Source organism: Penicillium hispanicum (genome assembly GCF_028827665.1).
Source record: "Penicillium hispanicum strain IBT 35686 chromosome Unknown utg000003l_segment0_segment0, whole genome shotgun sequence".
In the NCBI taxonomy this organism is placed as follows: domain Eukaryota; kingdom Fungi; phylum Ascomycota; class Eurotiomycetes; order Eurotiales; family Aspergillaceae; genus Penicillium; species Penicillium hispanicum.
Window position 1 is genome coordinate 2,872,114 of NW_026623195.1, and position 21,748 is coordinate 2,893,861.

General features: G+C 53.2%; 8 protein-coding genes across 8 annotated transcripts; 4 read left to right on the forward strand and 4 right to left on the reverse strand.

The window, feature by feature from the left end:
• Positions 1 to 2,266: 2,266 nt before the first annotated feature.
• On the forward strand, positions 2,267 to 3,237 carry N7459_003506 (TIM-barrel enzyme family protein; the record flags this gene model as incomplete). Its single annotated transcript, XM_056942690.1, has 3 exons — positions 2,267 to 2,354; positions 2,420 to 2,565; positions 2,629 to 3,237. The coding sequence occupies 3 exons, from the start codon at positions 2,267 to 2,269 to the stop codon at positions 3,235 to 3,237; spliced, it is 843 nt and encodes a 280-aa protein (XP_056802573.1).
• A 211-nt stretch (positions 3,238 to 3,448) lies between these two features.
• On the forward strand, positions 3,449 to 4,395 carry N7459_003507 (SDR family NAD(P)-dependent oxidoreductase; the record flags this gene model as incomplete). The annotated part of the gene is made up of 2 exons (XM_056942691.1): positions 3,449 to 3,509; positions 3,560 to 4,395. The coding sequence occupies 2 exons, from the start codon at positions 3,449 to 3,451 to the stop codon at positions 4,393 to 4,395; spliced, it is 897 nt and encodes a 298-aa protein (XP_056802574.1).
• Positions 4,396 to 7,884: 3,489 nt separating this feature from the next.
• On the reverse strand, positions 7,885 to 9,207 carry N7459_003508 (uncharacterized protein; the record flags this gene model as incomplete). The annotated part of the gene is made up of 4 exons (XM_056942692.1): positions 7,885 to 8,520; positions 8,580 to 8,804; positions 8,871 to 8,975; positions 9,046 to 9,207. The coding sequence occupies 4 exons, from the start codon at positions 9,205 to 9,207 to the stop codon at positions 7,885 to 7,887; spliced, it is 1,128 nt and encodes a 375-aa protein (XP_056802575.1).
• Positions 9,208 to 10,518: 1,311 nt separating this feature from the next.
• N7459_003509 (uncharacterized protein) lies at positions 10,519 to 12,571 on the forward strand (the record flags this gene model as incomplete). Its single annotated transcript, XM_056942693.1, has 7 exons — positions 10,519 to 10,641; positions 10,715 to 10,785; positions 10,933 to 11,022; positions 11,077 to 11,159; positions 11,247 to 11,644; positions 11,702 to 12,031; positions 12,089 to 12,571. The coding sequence occupies 7 exons, from the start codon at positions 10,519 to 10,521 to the stop codon at positions 12,569 to 12,571; spliced, it is 1,578 nt and encodes a 525-aa protein (XP_056802576.1).
• Positions 12,572 to 13,137: 566 nt separating this feature from the next.
• On the reverse strand, positions 13,138 to 13,648 carry N7459_003510 (uncharacterized protein; the record flags this gene model as incomplete). The annotated part of the gene is made up of 2 exons (XM_056942694.1): positions 13,138 to 13,555; positions 13,617 to 13,648. The coding sequence occupies 2 exons, from the start codon at positions 13,646 to 13,648 to the stop codon at positions 13,138 to 13,140; spliced, it is 450 nt and encodes a 149-aa protein (XP_056802577.1).
• Positions 13,649 to 14,160: 512 nt separating this feature from the next.
• On the reverse strand, positions 14,161 to 15,828 carry N7459_003511 (purine-cytosine permease family protein; the record flags this gene model as incomplete). Its single annotated transcript, XM_056942695.1, has 3 exons — positions 14,161 to 15,064; positions 15,124 to 15,347; positions 15,403 to 15,828. The coding sequence occupies 3 exons, from the start codon at positions 15,826 to 15,828 to the stop codon at positions 14,161 to 14,163; spliced, it is 1,554 nt and encodes a 517-aa protein (XP_056802578.1).
• A 2,109-nt stretch (positions 15,829 to 17,937) lies between these two features.
• On the forward strand, positions 17,938 to 19,067 carry N7459_003512 (uncharacterized protein; the record flags this gene model as incomplete). Its single annotated transcript, XM_056942696.1, has 3 exons — positions 17,938 to 17,979; positions 18,049 to 18,930; positions 18,990 to 19,067. 3 exons carry the CDS (start codon positions 17,938 to 17,940, stop codon positions 19,065 to 19,067), a joined length of 1,002 nt encoding a protein of 333 aa, XP_056802579.1.
• A 1,296-nt stretch (positions 19,068 to 20,363) lies between these two features.
• On the reverse strand, positions 20,364 to 21,654 carry N7459_003513 (zinc-binding alcohol dehydrogenase family protein; the record flags this gene model as incomplete). The annotated part of the gene is made up of 4 exons (XM_056942697.1): positions 20,364 to 20,807; positions 20,871 to 20,955; positions 21,031 to 21,289; positions 21,351 to 21,654. The coding sequence occupies 4 exons, from the start codon at positions 21,652 to 21,654 to the stop codon at positions 20,364 to 20,366; spliced, it is 1,092 nt and encodes a 363-aa protein (XP_056802580.1).
• Positions 21,655 to 21,748: the final 94 nt, after the last annotated feature.

A 21,748-nucleotide genomic window follows, 5' to 3' on the forward strand; every position in this document is an offset into this window, starting at 1 on the left:
CAATCGTGGACAACGGTCAGGACAAGTGGCTAACACTAATTTGTCTTGCTAGAAGCAGGTTGTTAAGTCAGAGGACAATATGCATTCTCCTCTACCATGATCCTGAGTGATCTGACGGAAAGATGAGTCGCTTTTCAGAGTTATCCAGTTTCATCGACCGAGGCAGATTGCTCACTTGAGGACCGAGATCTTCTTTCCTTTCGGTCTTCTGTATGTGCTATCCGGTGTTTCCAAGATGTTAACCAAAGTCTCATAGGGTTGTCCCTACCTGCCCTTACGCCCTCCCCTACATCCAACGATAGAAATGGCATATTGGTCATCGACGAGAACGCGAGCGATCTTATGCAACAGGGAGCCATCCCTATGACAAGACCCTCAATGATATCTCGCGTTTTATCGTTTCATTGAATACCAGGGAGGACAGGTGAGCGATCAAAAAGGCACTACATGATATAAGACACGTCGAGCAAGGCTTAAGCTTGCCCTGAACCCCTCTTGTGGTCCTTTTGATGAATAGGTATTGAGCAGATCCAAGTTCCCTACTCGATATTGGCCTCAGACTCGTCAACTGCTGAAAACGTACGACATCAGAAGACAGGCAAGAGAGAATGCCTACTGCTTCTCACAGTCGACTCTACCGTCTGCAACAAGAGCACACTCAACCTAGAACATCAAAGGTGATTCCCCAAATCTGACACGTTCTCGATACCAGGCTTCATTCTCGACTATCTATTACGGCAATCATGATGCTTACTTTTATGCAAAGTCCTTGAGTCTTGTTTACGCCCTTTTCGCCTGGCTTACATGTTTCGAACCATCTGGTTCCGTGGCGTGTCCCAAGACAGCAGCTAATACCATATTGAAGACAGACAGCGGAGATTCTTCCAATGATGCGGTCCTCGTGGAATGGTGATTTATGCAGCATGGAAAGACTTTAGTCTCACACCCTCAGTCATCCTCTGTGGCCTGATCTTCTTGATTAATGACGCATCCAATGTCGAGGTTCTTTCTGAATATCACCAGTCTCAGTCTTACGGTGGGAAGGTACGTTCACTGCTCCGTCGGGTTCTGGAAAGATATGGCTTTCCATCTTAACAGAGTAGGAGACTACTGCACAGAAGATTGCTATTCCCACTGAATACTGACTGCGGATGAGGGATCTCCAGATCAATGGATGGTCAAATCTAATCGATAACCGTATGCTACCATATTGTTTCTAAATGGGTTTTCTTCTGAGACCTGGGCTCTACAGCTTGACTGTATCGTAATCCAAGCATTAAATCATGTTGCATAATCTGAATACGTTCGACTGGGCGTTCTCAGTCCATCTCCTTACCATCTGAATACATGTATGCTCAGAGCTCTCCTCAATATGACTTCCATGATACACAGTTCAACTCCTTGAGCACTGTGTTCAAGTGTTCGCAGTGACCTGGTTGCATCGGATTGTGCATTTATATATATACTATATCTACTATATCTATGTTCGAAAGTACTTGCGCAGGAATGTAGCCCTATCGCCGATTCCGAGCTCACATCAATTTTCTTCAGTCGAACTCCTTGCCATCATATGCACAAGTTCTACTGACTCCTGGGATATAGAAGCTCTGTACCTTTAGTACGAGGTCGTTGCTTAAGACATATTGGCTTACTACCTAGACTCAGGCAAGACACATGGTGAAGATGATCCAAGCCCACCCTACATAGAAATCAAATCTCAGATTGAAGAGTGAATGCTTAGCCGGTATTGGCGATAGTCGCCGTGCAGTCTGATATGCGCTCTGCGGCAACTATGTCGGTTTTTATCGCGTTGACGATGCTCCCAAGGTCATGGATCTATAGTTAAACAAAATAGTATAATCTGACATTCATGTACAGAGGTAGTCATCAAAAAAAGCAGAAGGGGAGCGAGTAAGAAAATCAGCGGAAATGCTGAGGTAGCTGATGCAACCAAGTTGGCTCCCATTCTCGCTAGGTATATTACGGAACGTAGACCTACCCCATGATCACAGTCAAGACTATTATTTCGAATATTATTTGAACAATATGAACACTTCATCTAGTCGGGACGTTGATACATTCATGACTTATGATGTAAAGCAGGAGAATGAGGTAATTCGTGGGGCAGTGAGGGGTAAAAATGCAGCTGCAGCGACGCCCTGGAAGAGGTCTTTGTATTTGACTTCCCTCCCCCCTTGCAGTACGCTACTCACCAGAAAATTGCCCACATTATCTTTCAACTTCCAACTCAGCACAGCGTCCGAGAATGCCACGTCCAACCAGTCGAGAGGAAGTCCTCGCGAGACTCCGCAAGACCGTGGCCGATGGCTCCATCATCGTGGGCGCGGGTGCCGGTACGATCCCTCGACTTGCATTACGATCTCCGCGTTAGGGAGGCGGATGCTAACGCAGCCACCAGGAATTGGACTATCCGCCAAGGCAGTGGAGGCCGGCGGCACCGATCTCATCCTCGTCTACAACTCGGGCCGCTTCCGCATGGCCGGCCGCGGCTCGCTGGCAGGATTGATGCCATATTCCGACGCCAACCAGGTTGTGGTGGAGATGGTATGTGACCGCGTCTCTCGGCTCAACGACAACGCAGTTGGTAGCTGACTACGTTCTACCCAGGCGAGTGAAGTCCTGCCGATTGTCCAGCATGCACCCGTGCTCGCCGGCGTCTGCGGCACCGACCCCTTCCGCTCGATGCCGAGCTTCCTCGCGGAGCTGCAGCGCCTCGGCTTCGTCGGGGTGCAGAACTTCCCGACCGTCGGCCTGATCGATGGCCAGTTCCGGCTGAACCTGGAAGAGACCGGGATGGGGTACGATCGGGAGGTGGAGATGATTGCCACGGCCCACCAGCAAGGGCTGGTCACCACCCCGTACGTGTTCAGCCCCGAGGACGCGATCAAGATGGCGCGCGCTGGGGCAGATGTTGTCGTCGCGCATGCCGGTCTGACGACGTCCGGCTCGATTGGGGCGCTCAGTGGGCGGTCGCTGGAGGATTGTGTTGGGTTTGTGCAGGAGATCCGCGATGCGGCCGTCGGGGTCAACCCGGAGATCCTGGTGCTATGTCATGGCGGGCCAATTGCGCGCCCGTCCGACGCGGAGTTTGTGCTCTCGCGGACAGTGGGGGTGCATGGATTCTTCGGCGCGAGTAGTATGGAGCGGTTGCCGGTGGAGATTGCGATCAAGGAGAATGCGGAGGAATTTAAGCGGTTGAGGGTGCGATTGGAGTAGGAGGAGAGAGAGAGCGCGAGAGAGGAAATTAGCCGGATTCCCCGACTGCGCCCGATCGGGCAGTTGGATGCCGCTGGTGGATCTGCGGGGAGAAAGCAGTGCGTCAATTAGGAATCAACATTCCCGAGTCGCTCGGTTAAATTGTATGCAAATACAGCTTCGACTGCCATCCTTTCATCTTTCTTCCTTCTCTCTTCCACGCTCCTCCAATATGGCTCAATCCAACCGTATCCTAGAAGGCAAAGTCGGCATCGTCACTGGCGGGTCGCGGGGTAAGCTGCTCCCCACAAGCATCAACGCCGGTGCTAACAGCTAGCAACAGGAATCGGCGAAGCGATTGCCCGCAATCTGGCTGCCAAGGGCTGCTCGCTACTGCTGAACTTCACATCCGAGTCCTCCCGCCGCCCAACGGAGGAGCTGTGCGCATCGCTCGCCGCGACGCACGGCGTCCGCTGCGCAAGCGTCCAGGCCGACCTGAACAAGCCGGAAGAAGCATGCACGGCGATCATCGCAACCGCCCAGCAGCACTTCAGCGCGGCGGGCGCGCTCCAGATCGACATCCTCATCAACAACGCCGGCGTCTCCGTGAACCGGAACCTGAATGACGCCGCGCAGGGCCCCATTGCCGCCGAGCATTTCAACTGGCACTACACCATCAACGTCCTCGCGCCGCTGCTCTTGACCCAGGCCGTGGCCCCGTACCTTCCCAACGACCGCAGCGGCCGCATCGTCAACATCTCAAGCGTCTCTTCGTCGATGGGCTTTGTGGGCCAATCCATGTACGGCGGCACCAAGGCCGCGCTCGAGGCGATGACGCGCACCTGGGCGCGCGAACTGGCTGACCGCGCCACGGTCAACGCCGTCAACCCCGGCCCCGTCATTGGTGATATGTACTTCAATACCGGCGAGGATTTCTGGCGTGATGTCCAGGGGTATCAGGATAACACGCCGATGAGCAAGCTGGACGAGTCGGACCAGGAGACCATGGGCCGCTTGACGGAGGAGCAGATCCGTCTGATCAAGGAGAAGATGGGTGGGCGGCGTCCGGCATTTACCAGTGAGATTGCTGGGGTGGTGGGCATGTTGTGCACACCAGATGGGGTGTGGAGTACCGGCAGCGTGGTTTGTGCCAACGGTGGTATGAGAATGGGCCTGTAGGCAGGGTTCAGACGGGATGGAGACAACCGGTAGAGCAGCTCCCAGCAGCAGCTAATCAAAGGGTCACTCTTCCAGATTTCTAGCTGTCAATGAATAATTCTCGCTCGCAAAGTTGAGACCGACGACAGCCGCCTCTTTGATGTTGAGATGGGCTGGGATATACCCAACTTCTTTTGGTTGAAACTCGTGAATAGTTCCAAGTCTTCGCCAGACATTGAAAGTGGCCATATCGCTGCCTCGTGCTTTCCACGCACTTTGGATCTTGAGTGCTGATGAGCCTTGGAAGTCTGAGAACATCTCACATCACCCGGGGTAAGCAGCGATCAGCTAGAGAGAGAGTCATGCTAGTGACAAGCAGTGACATCGTAGATACAATGATAGTGCTGGTTTCTGCTTTCTGCAAGCAAGATAAGGGTAACCCAGTGCAGGATGCAATCTTCTGCACACATGCTAAGAGTGTAACCTGGGGCCGACAAGCGGGTTTCGTACCGAAGAATGAGTTGCTCCGGACAGCAGATGATTATTATTGTTCAATCATAGCAGAACTGGGTCAGGCGTCCACTGTGATCAGTCTTCACGCAATATCGACTAGGAACGCACCGAGTGCACACAGTTCAGCACTCTGGTCCATCCTGCTAGCATGCCTGAGACTGAAGATGTCACCACCCTCCTCGAGGATGGAACTTGCTAACTGCATGAACTCGGCAGACAGCTTGAGCCATGGCCTCCTCGCGTGGGAATGTCGATCGCATCCACTCTCCCCGTTTCTTTTTCCGCGCCACGTTGGTCGAACATGCACATTGGGAATTCCACTGCATTCTCACGCTCATGCTGACCGTTCTGCAGTGGCCACACCGACCTACAGGTATAAACTGATGATTTGATCGTCTGCCCGTCGATCACCCCATGCGCCGCCCCCAATCGCGCAACCTTCGTACTCGCGTCCCCGACTGCAGACCCCTCAATCCTTTCAACGGCCTCTGTGGACCCCTGTCTGCTGCGTGTTGGCTCCTGGTGTGATCAAAGAAGGAATGCCGTGAGCCAGGGAGCGGCCGCCTGAGTTTCTGATTAGCCACGGCGACCGAGATGGATTGCCAGACTTCTTGCATTGAGCAAGCAGTGCGAATGGAGTACATGCGTGATTGACAGGGTTCTGGCCCCTCATGCCGTGGATGGAAGTGTTGTCTGTGCGAAGAGGGTCCTGCAAGGTGATCGACGGCACTATTGCCTGAATATGGGGCCGCCAGAAATATGGAATTGTGGAAGAGATCAGATTGAATCACGACGGTACGAGGTCTTGCATTCCATGCTGGCACTCGTGGATTTCCGACAAGCTAGGCCAGACCTCGCGGGATGCTAGATGCCCTCGCCAAAGCTGGTGCAGAGTGTCTGATGGCAACGGTGTGCGGATCCTGGTATTCCCGACGATTCTCCCAAGCAGCACTATATACCGCCCGTTCATATACTCTCCAACGCCCGAACTCGAGGCGGATGATGAGGTCTAGGGTCATAGAAGACATGTGGCTGGTCAGTTCGTTTCTACCTAGCCAATGCAAGAAGTCATACGGGAGATTGCTCCTGGGCAAGGCCTTCAACGCCGCAATCAGCTCAACCTGCACCATGCAGCCACATGGCACCCAGGGGTGCGAGTAATGTGCAAGCGTACTTTCTCTCAGCGTGGACAGTGCACCATAATCGAGTGTCCGTCCATGCGGCTTCTAACGTCGTGGAGTGCGTGGAACAAGGCGATCTACATACCAAACAGCCCTCGATGATCTCAGATACACACCCCAAGCCGAAAGGAGAAACTTCGCTTCACGAAGGAACACTTTCGCCGGGATCGTCGAGAACACGCCCACCGAGGTCCTCGAGTCTTCCTCATACATGTCATAGTCAACTGCCAAAGCGCGACCCATGGTTCGCCGGCCCAGCTGATGGTTCATGACAAATTCTCGGGTGTTCGCGATAGATATCATGGATACAGCCGTGGATACAGCCGCGCATCCCGCCACCGCGACCAGTCGAGTCGCCCGCGATAGCCCGAGCCTCGCGTCCAACCACGGCATGGCTAGGGAAGGGATCGCACGAACGGCGGTGCAAGCCTCACGTCTACGAGGCCTCTGGCGAGGCTCGGATTCGGGCGCCCGAGTCGAGTTGCTTTATCGACGCTCCTGGTGGACTCGCAGGGCTGGGATATCCCTCTCCCAGCCCCACCGGCGCCCCCTTCGGGCGGCCCTACGGTGCCCTGGGTAGGCAGGTACTGGGCAACATGAGTGATTTTGGAGGATGAGGGGAGCGCAGGCCAAGTCCGATTATTAGGAGCGCGATTTGATATGGGAACGGGCAACCCGCGATGGATGCGCGATCGGAGTGGTGTCGGGCGAAGACAACTCCGCATCAGGACTACACTACAGTACGCCGTGGATGGCCCTGAGGAAACTATGTAACTATGTATTCACTACAGTAATCTATTGTTAGGTGCATACTTGGACTGCGGGGGGCTGGAAGGAGTGGATGCGCAACTGCTCGCTGCCCACCGCTACGCGCTGCACGCTGCTTGCCTTGCAGCTGAAAGATCGCGCGTGGGGTCCGGATGAGCTCGGCGAGTGTGTGACCCAGAATGCGTGGAATGCTGACCGGGGGAGTGGATTTCCTCATTGATATGATCATGGTCCATACTTCATAGCTATCTGCAGGATCTCGACAGGGAGTAGAGAGTACAGAGTGTCAGCGGTATTTTGACTGACCCCACCCAGGTGTCGACCAAAGCCCTGCGTCTCTAGGCTGTGGAGTGATCGGAATAGATGAATCCCGGCATGACCGTCGCCGGTCGCTGGGGATGGGTGCAGAATGGGCGAACGAGAGGAGACGCTGCAGCACGCCGGGCGAGGCGAGTCAGTAGGGGCCAAAAGGGCGACAAGGCGCGACAAAGAGGAACGAAAAGTCGCCGAACGCAGCGCGGTGAATCACTAGTGGCGATCCTGCGTCTGGCGCACAATCTTCTTTTCGTGGTCATTCCAGATCGCTGTGACCGTACGCGCAGCCGCCAGTGCATCGCCGTACTACTCGACCAACTGGATAAGGTCGGGCCTAATCGCGTTCTTCTGCGTCGGCTGCGGCGATCCGCCAGGACTGATCCTCCCGTGGCCCCGGGGCGACTTTGGGGCCAAATGAGATCACGACGTTCTTGACTGCAGTCATCCAGGAAGGTGGGAAGATTGTGGTTTCGGGTTTTGCTCCACGAATCAGGACCTTCGATAGCGCATTTCTGAGGGTTTTGACACAAGCGAGAAGAGACGGAAGGGGCAGAGATCGGGGCCACGGCAAAGAATTATGGTGTACATTGGTTCGTCTAGACGTCGTTCATAATATGGTGTAAGGAAAAAGAAAAAGAGTCATCCCAAATACCCAGATAGTCAACAGTTAACTCCAATACGGGGGGCTGAAAGTGATATACACGCGCGATGATCAGGATGATCTCGATCCCAATCAGGGACTTTGCTCTCCACTGCGCCGAGCGCCCTCCGCCCAGGGGTGGGTCTCCTCACGGATGATTTGCGCCCGGCTCGATTGGCTGTCGACCTCCCAATCCTGCGTGACGAGGATCTGGTTTGGGTCGTTAAGCGGGAAGGTGTCTGGGGCGTCGTCCTGGCCCCGCGATCGGGACTGCGTTTGCGACCGCACGTCGGATTTGCCGTAGGTCGCGTAGGTGTTGGTGTACTCGACGTCCTGGATGCGCAGCCCATTGGACTTGAGCCAGGTCAGGAATGGCTTGAGCTGGCCCCAGCAGGCGGTGACCACGCTGAGGCACTGCACCACCTGCTGGAGGATGGTGACGAGGGTGAGGTCGTAGGTCGGGTCGGTGGTGTTCGCGGTGGTATGCGTGAGGACCAGCTCGGCGATGATCGCGGCGACGACCCTAGTGCGCAGGAAGCAACGGTTAGTGCCAGATGCAGGACGAGAACGGGATTGAGAAACGGACAGTCCACGCGGGGCGAAAATACTCGCAACGACCAGCCGCTTTTTCAACGAGGCCTGGACGCGGAAAATCAAGATCACGCCTTGCACGACGATCAAGAGTTCCGTGACGATATTCGAGATACAGACGTAGTAGTGCCACGCCGTCTATGATCGGACTCGGATCAGCATGGGTTCCCGCTCGGGGCATCGCACGGAAGCCATACCATATCGAAGCATTTGCCGCTCCAGAAATCCCACGTCCGCGGTGGGCTGCACTGGAATGCCGTGCCGAAGACGGCCACCAGCGTCCAGGCGCCTGTCAGGCCTTCCACGATGCGCGCGAGAAGTTGATCCCCCGACGATGGCGTGAGGCCCCGGATGAACTCCACCAAAGCGAACTTGGAGAAGCAGAGACTGGGATAGTAGAGAATGGTTGCTGCGTAGAGCCACTGTGTCGAGTCGACGGTCTCCGTCAGCCCAGGGGACCGGCGCGATGGCGATCAGTCCCAGCTCACCTTCATTACTTGATCAAAGTTGGCGGACGACACGGTTTTGTAGTGATCTCCGTATCCAGATCCGACGGCCATGGAGACGGAAATACATTGGACCACGCAGAAGACCTAGACCGGGGGAAAATATGTAAGTTGGCGAACGGCGCAGCGCGGTGCAGATGAGATCAAATCACCATACCAGTGAAGAGACAATGCAATAATCATCGGGAGTAAAGCGCTTGAAGAGTCGGAATTTGGTTCCCAGTCGTACCAACACCCCCAGAAGGATCACCACCAGCAGGACGAAATTGGTGACATTAACTGCGGGGTCTCGCGTATCGGTATGGAATCGGGTCCCCATTGCGACGAGAGCAGGAATGAGGGAAAGGAAGGGGGAGAGGGCGAGAAGACAAAAGATAAGAGAGGGCGAGGGCGAGGGCGAGGGCGAGGGCGAGGGCGAGACTATACGAGCCAGCGCAATCGGGACATTGGGCGGATCAGGTCGAAGGTCACAGCTCAGCGAAAGGGAAAAGCCGACGAGCTCGGCTCGTGTTTATGATCATTGGGCGTGGCAGTTTGGCGCATGGCGCCGCATGGTCTGGAAGCTGGATCATGGAGTACCTTGATGGGGCCGGACAAGACGAGGCCAGGTATGTACCGGGTACATTCAGCGTGGTACAAACCCCCAAGTGGGTAAAGGGCTGCGCCATCCGCCTTTTCCCACTTTTCCTCCACAGGATTCTAACTTCGACCGTCTACTGGACTTATTCATCCCACCCGAGCTTCGGTCGTTCACTGCAGATCGATCTTGGCCCACCAATCCAGCCATCTGACTGGGCGCTGCATCACTGAACAATTTGGCCTGAAGCAGGGGAGCTGAACAATCGAGCCTCCCAGATGCCCCCTTCAACACTCGCGTGCCTTCACACGCTGGAGTCCTGAGTCTGACACTGCAAAGCTTGGTTCGCCTGGGTCTGACTCGGTCGTCCGCCGGCTTAATCAATTAGTTTTCTCACTCGCCTCTTAAAATCCCTGTGGCGGGCGATATTTTCATTCTCGCATTCTCCAGCTGCGATGGATTCGCCCCTTCTGCCCTGCCTATCTTCGACCTGACCCCCCTCCCTCCTCCAGAGGGGCGTCGAATCGCAGGGCTGCGTCCGATGCAGCCCATCTCAACAGGCCCGTGGCCACAACGCGCCCCACGCCGGGGCATTTGCAATGTGATTGGGCCCGTCGGCGGGCAATGTCACTCCATTCCGGCATCATTCACACCTGCTCTGGTTCCGCGGGAGCCTCCCGTACCCATTCGATGCTGCCCCCCCATCGCATCGCGGTGGGCCTCGCATAGCACGGCAGTCGGGCCATCCAGGCCTCAAGGTTCGCAGGAAGCGCAATGCATTAGTCTTAGTCAACTGCTGCGTGTAAGCCCATTACCGGAAAGCAACGTGGGAGCTGCATGATGCGACCCTTTTTCGGTTTTTGACTTTTGCCTTTTCCTTTTCGTCTCGTCCCTTTCTTTGCTTCTATTTGGTCCTGGCCCCGTCCCATGTTCTCTCGTGTAGCGATTATTCTTTCTCTCCTTTGAAGCCGTCGTGGATATCTGACCAAACCCTTCCCCGCCCCTCCCTCCGTGCTTCTGCGTTCCCAAGTCCGCTCGTTACCTTCGACCGTCATGGCGACGTACGAGCTAAAAAACAGAGCCATCTATAGCAACCGTGATACCGGCAATAGGCTCTCGGCTGGCGATGGCGATGAAATTACCCTCCAGCGGTTGGGCAAGAAGCCAGTGCTGAAGGTACGTCCGAGAAGACGAGAGAAGGGGAGCGACTCGCCGTTGGTCGCGTTCGCAATTGCTGAATTCTCGCCAGCGCAACTTTGGTATTCTGTCGATCCTGGGTTTTAGCTGTACGATTCTATCTACGTGGGAAGGTCTTCTGGGGTGAGTTTGTGGTCGATCGCGCTGGGGATAATTCGTGGAATGCGGGATGCTGACTTGGAGTACACAGAACCTTCACAACGCCCTTAGAAAAGTTCGTTGCCCACCGGCCCCTGGGGATGAGGTGCGATTAATGCTGACCGTCATCAGTGGAGGCTCTGCAGGTGCCGTTTACGCCTACATTTTTGCCTGGACTGGCACCGGTTCTTGCTTTTTGCTCTTGTCTGAATTGGCATCAATGTAGGTAGCTCCCTCGCGTGGGAAGTCTGTGCTTGTTGCTGATCTCCCACCTAGGGCGCCCACTTCGGGAGGACAGTACCATTGGGTTGCCATGCTTGCTCCCTCGCGCTGGATGAAATTTCTTAGTTACATCACCGGTACTGTTCTCGTTGCTTTTCTTTTTCCCCCTTCCTGATGGGGGTTATCCCTGGAAGACCGGAACTTGGCTGATGTTCCAATCTTAGGTTGGTTAACGGCTATCGGCTGGCAAGCTGCGTTTGCTTCGGGAACTTTCATGTGTGCCGCCGAAATCCAAGGTATCTCGATTCTTGCACACTCCCACTATGCCCCGGAGTCATATCAGGGGACCCTAATCCTCTGGTGCTTGCTCCTCGTTGCACTGGGAGTGAATCTGGTCGGGGGCAAGTTCCTGCCTCGACTGGAAGGCCTGATTCTGGTCATCCATATCCTGGGCTTTTTCGCGATCCTCATCCCGTTGGTCTATATGTCGGAACACAACTCCAGCCATGAGGTCTTCTTGAATTTCAATAATGGGGGTGGATTTTCTACTCAAACCTTATCGTGGTTTGTGGGCATGCTGGGTTGCGTTTTCTCCTTTGCTGGAGGTGATGCTGCCGTGCACGTATGTTTCAAATCTTACTATATCACCGTGTCCATACCATCTAACCATATCTTCTAGATGGCCGAGGAGGTTGCCAACGCGTCGACGGCCATTCCCAAAGCGATCGTGCTCGCCGTGGTGGTCAACGGTAGTCTCGGATTTGGCATGCTTCTTGGGCTGCTCTACTGTCTCGGCGATATCGAAGACGCCCTGAAGTCCCCGACCGGATTCCCGTACATTGAAATTATCTACCAGGGCACCGGGTCTATGGGTGGAACCGTAGCGATGGTTTCCATTCTCCTTGTGACCGGTGTCGCATCCGCCATTGGCATGCTGGCTGCCACCTCTCGCCAGTTCTGGTCGTTTGCCCGTGACCGCGGTGTCCCTGGATGGCGCTTCTGGAGCCGAGTACGTTGATCCGATCTACAACCACTCATGGTCGTTGAACGCTCTGACCGTTTCTAGGTGTCCGCCCGAACTTCCCTGCCGACCTACTCCGTCCTCCTCACCATCACCGTCTCCTGGCTGCTGGGCCTCATCAACATCGGATCCTCAACCGCCCTCAACGACATTCTGTCGATGGCCGTCTCTGGCCTGTACTCCTCTTATCTTTTCGTTGGCTCCTTGCTCCTCTACCGACGCATCCGGGGTGAGATCGCCGACCATAACGACAACGACGATATGACCATCAACGTCCCCGGCGCCAAGCTGGTGTGGGGCCCGTTCCACATCCCCGGCATTTGGGGAATCCTGCTTAACATCTATGCCGTGATCTACATGGTCATCGTGGTGTTCTTCAGCTTCTGGCCGGACCAGATCAACCCCTCTGTGTCGACGATGAACTACGCCGTCGTGGGTACCGTGGGTGTCATCATCCTCGCCATCATTTACTACGTGGTCCGGGCGCGCCACGTCTACAAGGGTCCCATCACCGAGACCTTCCTTTAAGCGACCGAAAGAAACGATCAAAAAAAAAAGCAGGCATTGGGTTGTTTTGATATGTTTGGGCTCTGTAGGTATATATATGTTCTTGGGATTGGGATTCGGCATGGAAATGCATGGGTATTGGTCTCCAGCCCTGCGGTGTTACATTAGATGTCCTTAATACACATACTGGAATTGTCCCTCCCATCCGTCACACCCGCCAGGCCCAGATCCGCTCGACACCCCAGTGCGCTTTCTCCTGTCTGGCGCGCACAGCCTAACACAGATAAGCACTTGCTTCTTCCGTGAAACCACCGCCCTCCGCCATCCGCGCTACGCATCGCCATACACTGGGCCATCCCGGCGGCCTAATCGCCATTCGGAGTCCTCCGGCGTTAACGGCCAGCGCCGGCGTCGACTAGCGCGTTCCGGGGATACGACGGTGTCCGCAGCTACTCGCCACACGTGGAGCCATCCCTGCATTGCGAAAGGGACCTACAGTACAGTCGACGATTGAGCTCGTCACGGCCATCCCCACTCTGGAAACTCGGCCGCGGTATGCATGTCTTAGTCTGGAGCGTCTCGGCACTCTATTCCAAACGGAGCGCGGGAACGCGGGCGCGGACTCGGAGCCGGGACGAGGGCAAGACGCCACCCGAGCAGTAGCGTGGGAATGTGTCGAGGCCACGGCCTTCTAGAACAAGCCCATTGTTGAAGTAGTGTGGAGGTGAGTCCCGTCCTGGCAGTGTGTCGCGTGCGCCGGCCTGGCCGAGGTAACCTGTTGGGAGTATGCACTGCGAGACTAACGAGAGACTAGCGAGTGCCAGCAGCCATGTTGTGATATTGAGGAGGCCTCGGATATGTGTGGGAGACATGTTTTTATTCCCGGTTTGGTTGGCGCGGTCGCTCGGTCGCAAGCAGTCGCTCTCCAAGTTGGTGATGGGAATCGAGGCGGAAGAGCATGAGCGTGCTCCATAGGAAGTGGTAATCTCGAAGACCTCAGAGCCACTATGAATTGCATTGAGACTCATCGCCAGGGGGGAGTGCAATTGCGAGACTTGTGACTTACCACCCATTGGGTTTACAGTTGATCTGCCACATCTCCACTGCGATAAGATTGCCGGTGATCAGCGAGAGCGAGTTCTGCAGTAAATCTTGGCGTCGATCCTGCTAGGGCTGTATATGTATAGCACGCGAGGATAACCGCCCAAAGAATGGTCATGCCACGAGCGTGATCAAGGACTGGTATACATGATGAGTCTTGCAGGTTATCGCCACATGCGTGGCCGATCCCTTGAGGCTGTCAAAGAGCGCGCGGATGTGATTGAGCCTTGTATTCTGCATATGCGAGGTCGGGATTGGACCAGATCTAGGGGGGTTATTTGGGATATCTGCACAGGTGGATTCGTAGGTTCGTATCGTCTGCTTTATTATTAATATCCTTCAGCTGTGCATCGTATCTCAAATCAGTAAGCAGTTCGACGAAATGATTGTGGTCATCTGTACGTGTACATGCACGACGGCCATCGAGGCGGATAGCTGGGCAACGAAAAGAAGAGCATAGATGACGTCTCAATTCATAATTATTCATACTATATAACTCTCGGCTCCAGTCAGCGCTGGAAGACTCTCAGCTCCCACCACCGCAGAGGCGGATACACGAGCATCGTCCACGCAACGCCCACCCAGATGCCCAAGTCCGACCCATCCCCCCCGACCATCCGCGCAATCGGCCCAACATACCAGATCTGGTCCATGCATACAATAGCCCCAGCCCATCCAACCAGGAACGCAACCAGCGCCGCAACGCCAACGGGCAGCCTGGACGGATCCGCCCACGCATCCCAATCGAACCCCCGCGTCCGGCGGTACAAGACGTGCTCCTCCGCGGCGATCGTCAGGAAAATCGTCACCCAGTACCCCATCAGCGAGAGGAAGTTGTCAAAGATGTCGTACAGATGGTTGCGCCCGCCCAGCGCGCAGGCCGTGTAGATGACGACGCCCACGCACGAGAAGAACCACCGCGGCAGCCGCGCGAGCTGCCGCCCCATGATCTGGAACCCGAGCGAGGCCGAGTACGTGCCGGGGATGTTGTTCGCGATCAGGCCGAGCGCCACCAGCACGCCGAGGAACTTCCCGAAGCCGCCCAGGCCGCCATACCCGGCCAGGATGAGCGCGCCGGAGGAGGTGTCGTATGCGGTAGCCCAGGGCGCGTGGGTTAGGGTGCCGGAGGCGAGGCCGACGCCCATGAGGTTGGCGAAGGTCAGGGCGAGGCCGACGCCGAGGAAGGTCATGAGGAAGGTCGTCCACCTGGATGTCGTTGGGGGGAAGTAGACGAAGAAGTCTGCGCCGGCGGGGGCCCAGGCGACCGAGGCCGAGAGGCAAAGGGAGAAGAATGACAGCCGGTTGCCGGCGATGGTCTGCGGCGAGCCGGTGGACGCGATGGAGGTGTCGAATTTGGGCCCGGCGCTGCCGACGAGGACGAAGATGGCGATGAACTGGGGGAGCCAGGCCCATCTGCATGTAGAGTCAGGAAATGATCGAAAACACGGGCGATCTGTGGATTCAGGGCTCACCTCTCGTAGATATGGAACAGTCCCATTCCAAATAACACGACCACCCAAGTGATAATGGCGATGATGATGATTCCCACCACGACCGTCATCCGGCCCCCGGCCACGGCAGATAGAACCTGTCCACCGACCAGACAGTCGATCATGCCGTAGCCCAGCATGATAATAATGTTCAGCAGACACGCAATCTTGCTCGGGTAGTAGCCCATGAAGTAGCGCGCAACCACCTGTGTGCGCGATCAGTACACCACGCCTTCAGCATATACACGACGCAGAACCCACCATGGTGCGATTCCCGCTGGCCGGCCCAAAGGTGCCCATGTACGCGACACCAGCAGCGCCCAGCAGAGCGCCAAAAGTCGCACAGAGTGCCGAGTCGACAAATCCCAGCGAATAGCTGAGCGGGCCTAGCATGCCCAGGGCCATATTGTTCGCCGTGATGTTGGTGCTGAACCACAACAGCGTCATTTGCATGTAATCCGCTGCTTTCACATCGTGGCGTTCTTCGAGCGGGACGCGCTCGATGCCGCGAGACTCGAAGAGCTTGAGCGAGATAAGGCGTCCATGCAGACGGCGGACAAGTCCTCCACGCGACGATGCGACGGGACCCGTTTCAGACGACTTGGGGCTGGCAGCATTCAAGCCTTGGGCTTCAACAGCTGGCGGGAATCGAATGCCTTTTTCCTCGTCCACCAGAGACTGGGCCATGGTCGACGCGTTGGTCCAAAGGGAGTAGTCTGACGGGAAGTTTGTGCGGATCGTCGGCGTGCTTATCAGGCCCGCAATGCTTAGTTAGGCGTGCTATATTTACCACTGGATGGGCTCACTTCGTGAGAATATTCCAGTATAGAGACTCGAGTCCAGCGCGATATAGTTCCAATTAGTGAGACTTCTAAAGGTACTTAGGTGACTATACGTACCATTTTTCCTATGCCGGGTGGGGCTTTCCTATCTTAGCTGCCGCCGCTTTAGTGAGGGCGCTCAGAGTCAGGCTCACTGAGTAAATTTCAGTCCGGGTTTAGGCTCAGTGACCTGCTGTCAGGATAGGGAGGGGGTCCGACCAATTGCAATCAAGGAGAAGTCTGAGTTGCTATGCCGCCCAATCTGCCAATTTAGGGGCTTAGAATGGATAAACTATTAATGCAAGTCTCCACACACTCATTCCAACACCTGCTCAGTATCATCACGTGATAATCAGTGAGGTCCAATAGGCGTTCAGTGAGTGCACAGTGAGTGCTTAGTGATTAAGATTGGCTACTCACTGATCTATCACTGATTGATTGCTCAAGGCCTCTATTGAGCACTTAGCCTAAAGGAGCGCTTTGCCCCACAATACTGTTCTTGTTGTGATCTACTTTTTGATAGACCTTATTTTTCACTGTACCCCTATTTTCCTGAGGAACTCGATCTTCTCGTTCCTTTCTCAAGCATAATAACATAATAATAGAGGACTTCGATTCTATCGGCTATATACTGGTGCAGGAAAAAAGTCTTCCTTAGTTATTGGACTACTAAGATCTATGCCTAAGTACTAAAGTACAAATTGAAGCTATATCTCTTATCTCAAGCTCCCACACGGATTTTTCTTTATCCTCTATTTTAATCTCCCCTTTAATTAGCTCCTTCTGGTACTTTGTTGTAAGTCTTTTAGTTATAGGTTAGAAGCTCTTTTTTAGTCAATTGTTACGGACCTAGCGTCAGCAACACGCTAAGGCAGAAGTGATGACCAATCAACTTGGAAGTCATATGGAAGACCTTCAGGTTTTGCGATAAGGAAATATCGTGTCACGTGACTAGGGCTCATCGGTGATGCGACCGACTGGATATATAAGGACGTCCGTTCACCAGCATATATTTAGTTCTTCGCGCTTAATCCCCCTATTGCACTTGGACAAACAGATTGGCATTGGAATATGACTTGTTCTTATTGTCTTCATCCATATCGAGCAACCCTGACAACATCCAACGACCCTGGGAGCTCACCTAGTGATACTGATCCCTAAGTGACTGACTTGGTCGGCGCCCCTGATCAACACACCTTTCGGGGCAAGCACCTCACGGACTCTGAGTCCATGTAAGGCCGAGGAGGCAGTGGTAACGAGAGACAGGCAAGCTTGGAGGGACTGTAGCTACCAAGAGAAGTATCACCTTTGAGGCAGCAAGGCTAACACAGCAGTGGACGATCGGCCGGTGCGTGACAATTATATCCATTCTGTCATAGACTATATAACATATTTTATTCCGATAATAGGTGTCCTGGAGCTTCACAACATTGATATGGCCGGTCTCTAAGATATCTCGAACTTTGAAGTATCCTATTACTCTCTACTCCTTGATAACAAATATATTAGAAGATAGCTGGGGACCAATAGCAAGAATTTTTGGTTTCTGACAGGCTCAGGATAGCAAATTTCATATAAAGATGAATCCAGAGAGCTCTAACTAAACTAAGATTCAATCTTGGCTTTCACCCCTTATTTCTGTTTTCATTTCTCGCCTAGTCTATACTATCCGTAACATACTACTATCCGTAACATACTACCTGCCTAGATAGGCAAGCTGCCTGACGATGAAAATCCAGTATAATTATCCTGAAACTTATAATTATTCCCCCGAGGGTGTGGGACGGAACAATAATTCAACCGAATTAGCTACAGAAGGATTTCTTATCAAACCCCGCAAAACCCGCAAACCCCGGGGATGATATAAAAGCATGCCGAGATAGATGTATCCGAACTATCATAAGAAAAGAGAAAGGATCTTACCTAGGTATCTTCATTGTTCGTACCTTCTGAACAGAAGAGCAGTATCCACGCGATGACAAAGACTATTGTGATAATTGGCGTTACTGGTATTCAGGTATGCATCCACCCCCGAAGTCGAATCCCTTGTAGAGGACCCAGAAAGATGGTCGACGAATGATAATAGGGCTCATCGGTTGCCAACACCTTCCTACTGTTGCCAGAATGGCGAGTTCGCGGCATCACACGCAATATTCATAGTTTTGCTGCTCAGAACCTGGCCGGCAAAGGAGTCGAAATGATTCAGGCCAACATCGACAATCCGCAATCACTGGCTCCGGCTTTTGAAGGCGCGGCCGTGATTTTTTCCAATACGGACTTTTTCACCCATTTGCAAGACGCATTGGCATCTCCAGATCTAGGGCGCACGCCAGAGGAAATCAGCGAATATGCATACAATCGCGAGGTCACCCAGGGCATCAACATTGCGGAGGTGGCTGCTTCGCCCGTCGTTTTGAGGACCTTGGAACGCTTTGTCTACTCGTCCCTGTGTGATGTACGCAAGTGGAGCCAGGGCAAGTACACAACTGTCCATCACTATAATTCCAAAACGGATACGATCCGGACTATTGAAGCCGAATTCCCGGAGTTGGCCGCGCGAATGAGCACCGTTCAGCTCGGGCACTATGTCACCATGTGGAAAGCGTTTCCATCTATGGCCCCGCAGAAACAACCCGATGGGGGCTTCTTGATGACCAGGCAGGTCAATGCGGGATTGAAATTCCCATTTGTGGTGGCACATCGCGATACAGGGTCGTTTGTCAAAGCATTAGTCGATCTCCCGCCGAAGAAGGATCTTTTAGGCGTATCGCAGACACTGACCTGGCCGGAATGGATGGCGATCTGGGGAGATGTTCTGGGGGTTCAAGCCGGGTTTCAGCAGGTGTCCAAGGATGACTTCTTTCGAGATGTGCCACATGCGCTCAGAAAGGACCTTGAAGACACATACGACTTCATCGAGGAATTCGGATTCACCGGCGGTGATCCGGCCGTGCTGACGCCAGAAGAGGTGAGTTCCCCGTATTATAGGCTTGCACATTTTGCATCCTTCTGACTCAGAGAGACTAGCTGGACTTTCAAATTCCGTTGACATCGATGGAGGACTATATTCGCAGCGAAGACTGGTCGTCCGTTCTCAATGCCTAATCCCACGGAGAACGCTAGAGATCTCAATATCACCTCCGGGCGCCACATATCACTCTGTTTGGCATCTCTTAGATTGTTTTATGTTTGTCCGCTATTAGTATATACGAGGTTGTCAGAGATACCTACGGTTGCTATGAATATATCCATTTCCGCTACTTCCGGAGAAGCCCGGCTCTAGAAACCGTGAATATAGTCAGCTCTCGCTTATAGCACACGGTACTATCCAATAGAATTTATGTGCTAAAAATGAATGGTGCCACAGTTGAACCTCTTTATAACAAGTCCTGTTATTACGAATATCTCGTTTTGATAAGCGCTCCACCAGATCTCATTTGATTCGCCATATATTTAATGAGGCCCTGCCTATTACAAGATCCGGATAAATAGCAGCCCCCCTTTTGTTTTCTATAGTAATCTCATTTTATGTAGTTGTATCACCTGGTTAAAATGCCACCCTGAAAAGGCTAATGAAATTTACTGATTTTATGAGTCTCAACCGGATCTGCTTGTTTCGCTTAAAGGGATATATATATTTCATATTCGTCCCAATATTAGCATTCAAGCGGGGACCTACCTGGCCGGAGTATCCATATCTTCCCTAATAGTTCCTCAGATAACAACCACGACCTACTAACCAACATTATCCAACCCCCGCCCGCATTGTCAGTGAATACGAAAGTACATTTGGCAGTGATTTGCTAAATCATCGAGAGACAAACGTAGATTTGAAGTCCTCCTATGCTCTTGTTGCAGTATTCCATAGAGAGGAGGGAATGTAACGTAAGTTAGCGTGAGCATTCATAGTTAAACTTAAGCGGACATATGATGGCTATTATGTACCCAGGCGGCGTGTAATCCAACACCACAAACTATACCTTACAGTCTCCCCAACAACTGCATCACCTATGCCATCATTCTATCTCGGATCAAACGAGACAGATCTCAGAGTAGTTAATATGAACCGACTTCCTAAGCATAAAGGTCTTAATTCCTACGATCTTGTCATAGAGTAGTATACGGCCTATACGCAGGAGCTAGTCATCTGCTAGATCCACTACTGTCCAGACTTTCCCTGGCGGTATATTTAAAAGCGCTAATATATAATACATCTGGTTATCTAGCTAATTAGCTTTTATATACTTATTAAGAGCTTTATGTTAAGCTTGATTCTCTCATGGCTGCTATTGGGGAATAAACATGGATCTCTCCTATGTCCGATGAGCCTTCTCCTGTAGTCGAAAGGCCCATGGTTCACTAGTGTACTGTATGGTCGATCCAGAACCGAGTCAATGGCAGTTAGGGCCACGTTGTCTCTTCAACGCGATACACTAGCTTCTCACCACTATACCTGCCCTTCCTCATCTCATCCATTCCAGCCAATGCACCCAAAAGCCCACGAGAACCAACTCGTTGTGGATGAGGTTTCCATCTTCCTTCATCCCACAGTCTTTCGGCTAATGGCATAAACTTGGACGCAAAATCAAAATCCTGAGGACGGGCATCGTACTTTTCTCCCTCAAAGATGTACGATTCGCCGGACACAGAATAACCAAGAAAGAAGGTCGATTCAACGTCCGACCGCAGACAATCCAAGCCTAGTAGATTGCAATACCTGCCGCCATCGGGGCCAATTGCATCGGCACATATTGCTGCCGAGGACTCCACGTTTACCGCGTCGAACACGGTTTTCAGTTTGTCGTCCGTAGCAGCCCGGATTTTCTCTCCAACCTTAGGAACGTGCTATTGGTTCCGCGAATATTAGATCGGTGCGGTATCAAGAAGTTAAAATGTCAATACACTCACATAGTCGAAAACGAGATCAGCTCCTAGCTGCCTCATCAATTCGAAGTGCTTCGAAGAGCACGTGGTGACAACTCTCATTCCAGACCTAGAAAGAATAACGTCAATTACTCTCGACAAACTGACTCCGCAAGAGGAAAAGACGGGGATGATGGCAACTTACATCTTTGCGAATTGAATGGCGATCGTGCCGGTTGCAGTGCTCCCACCATATATCAAAATGGTCTCATCGCTCGATTGTTGCATCGTTCCCGGAAGAGGGAGCTTAAGGACATGGTATAGAGCATAGCCTGTGGTTGCAACACCAACACCAACGCTGCACGCAGCCTCAAAGCTCACGCCATCTGGTATATGTAGCTGAATGTCACCTTTGACCGCGATGTACCTGGCAAAAGCTCCGTTCTCGGGGTTGGCATCATTTCCTGTCAAACAAAGTCAGATGGGTGACTGCAAAGTCAGGCATTGTAGGACAGGTTGTGATACCTCCATGGCCAAATCCAGCGACGCGATCTCCCTTTTTGAATGGCGCTCTGACAGATTTACCAACCGCTTCTACAACCCCGGCATAGTCACATCCAAGTGTAGTTCCATCGTCTCCAACAGCGTCGAGAGTAGTCCAATCTGTGGGATTGAGTGCGATAGTGGTCGTTTTGACCAGGATGTAGTCCTCTCGTAGCTTGGGCACCGGAGTAGCTCGCAGAACCGCCTTACCAGCTCCCTCCCTGATCAATCCGTAGTTTTCCATTTCTACCGCCTGTGTCGGTGGCGTTTCCATCTCCCGGTGCATTGCTTGCTAATAGTAATCCTCTTCTCTCGCACTGTGAGAGAAGTGGGCTGATATGTAAAGTTTGGAACAAGCGAAGGGGGAAATAGCTGAGATT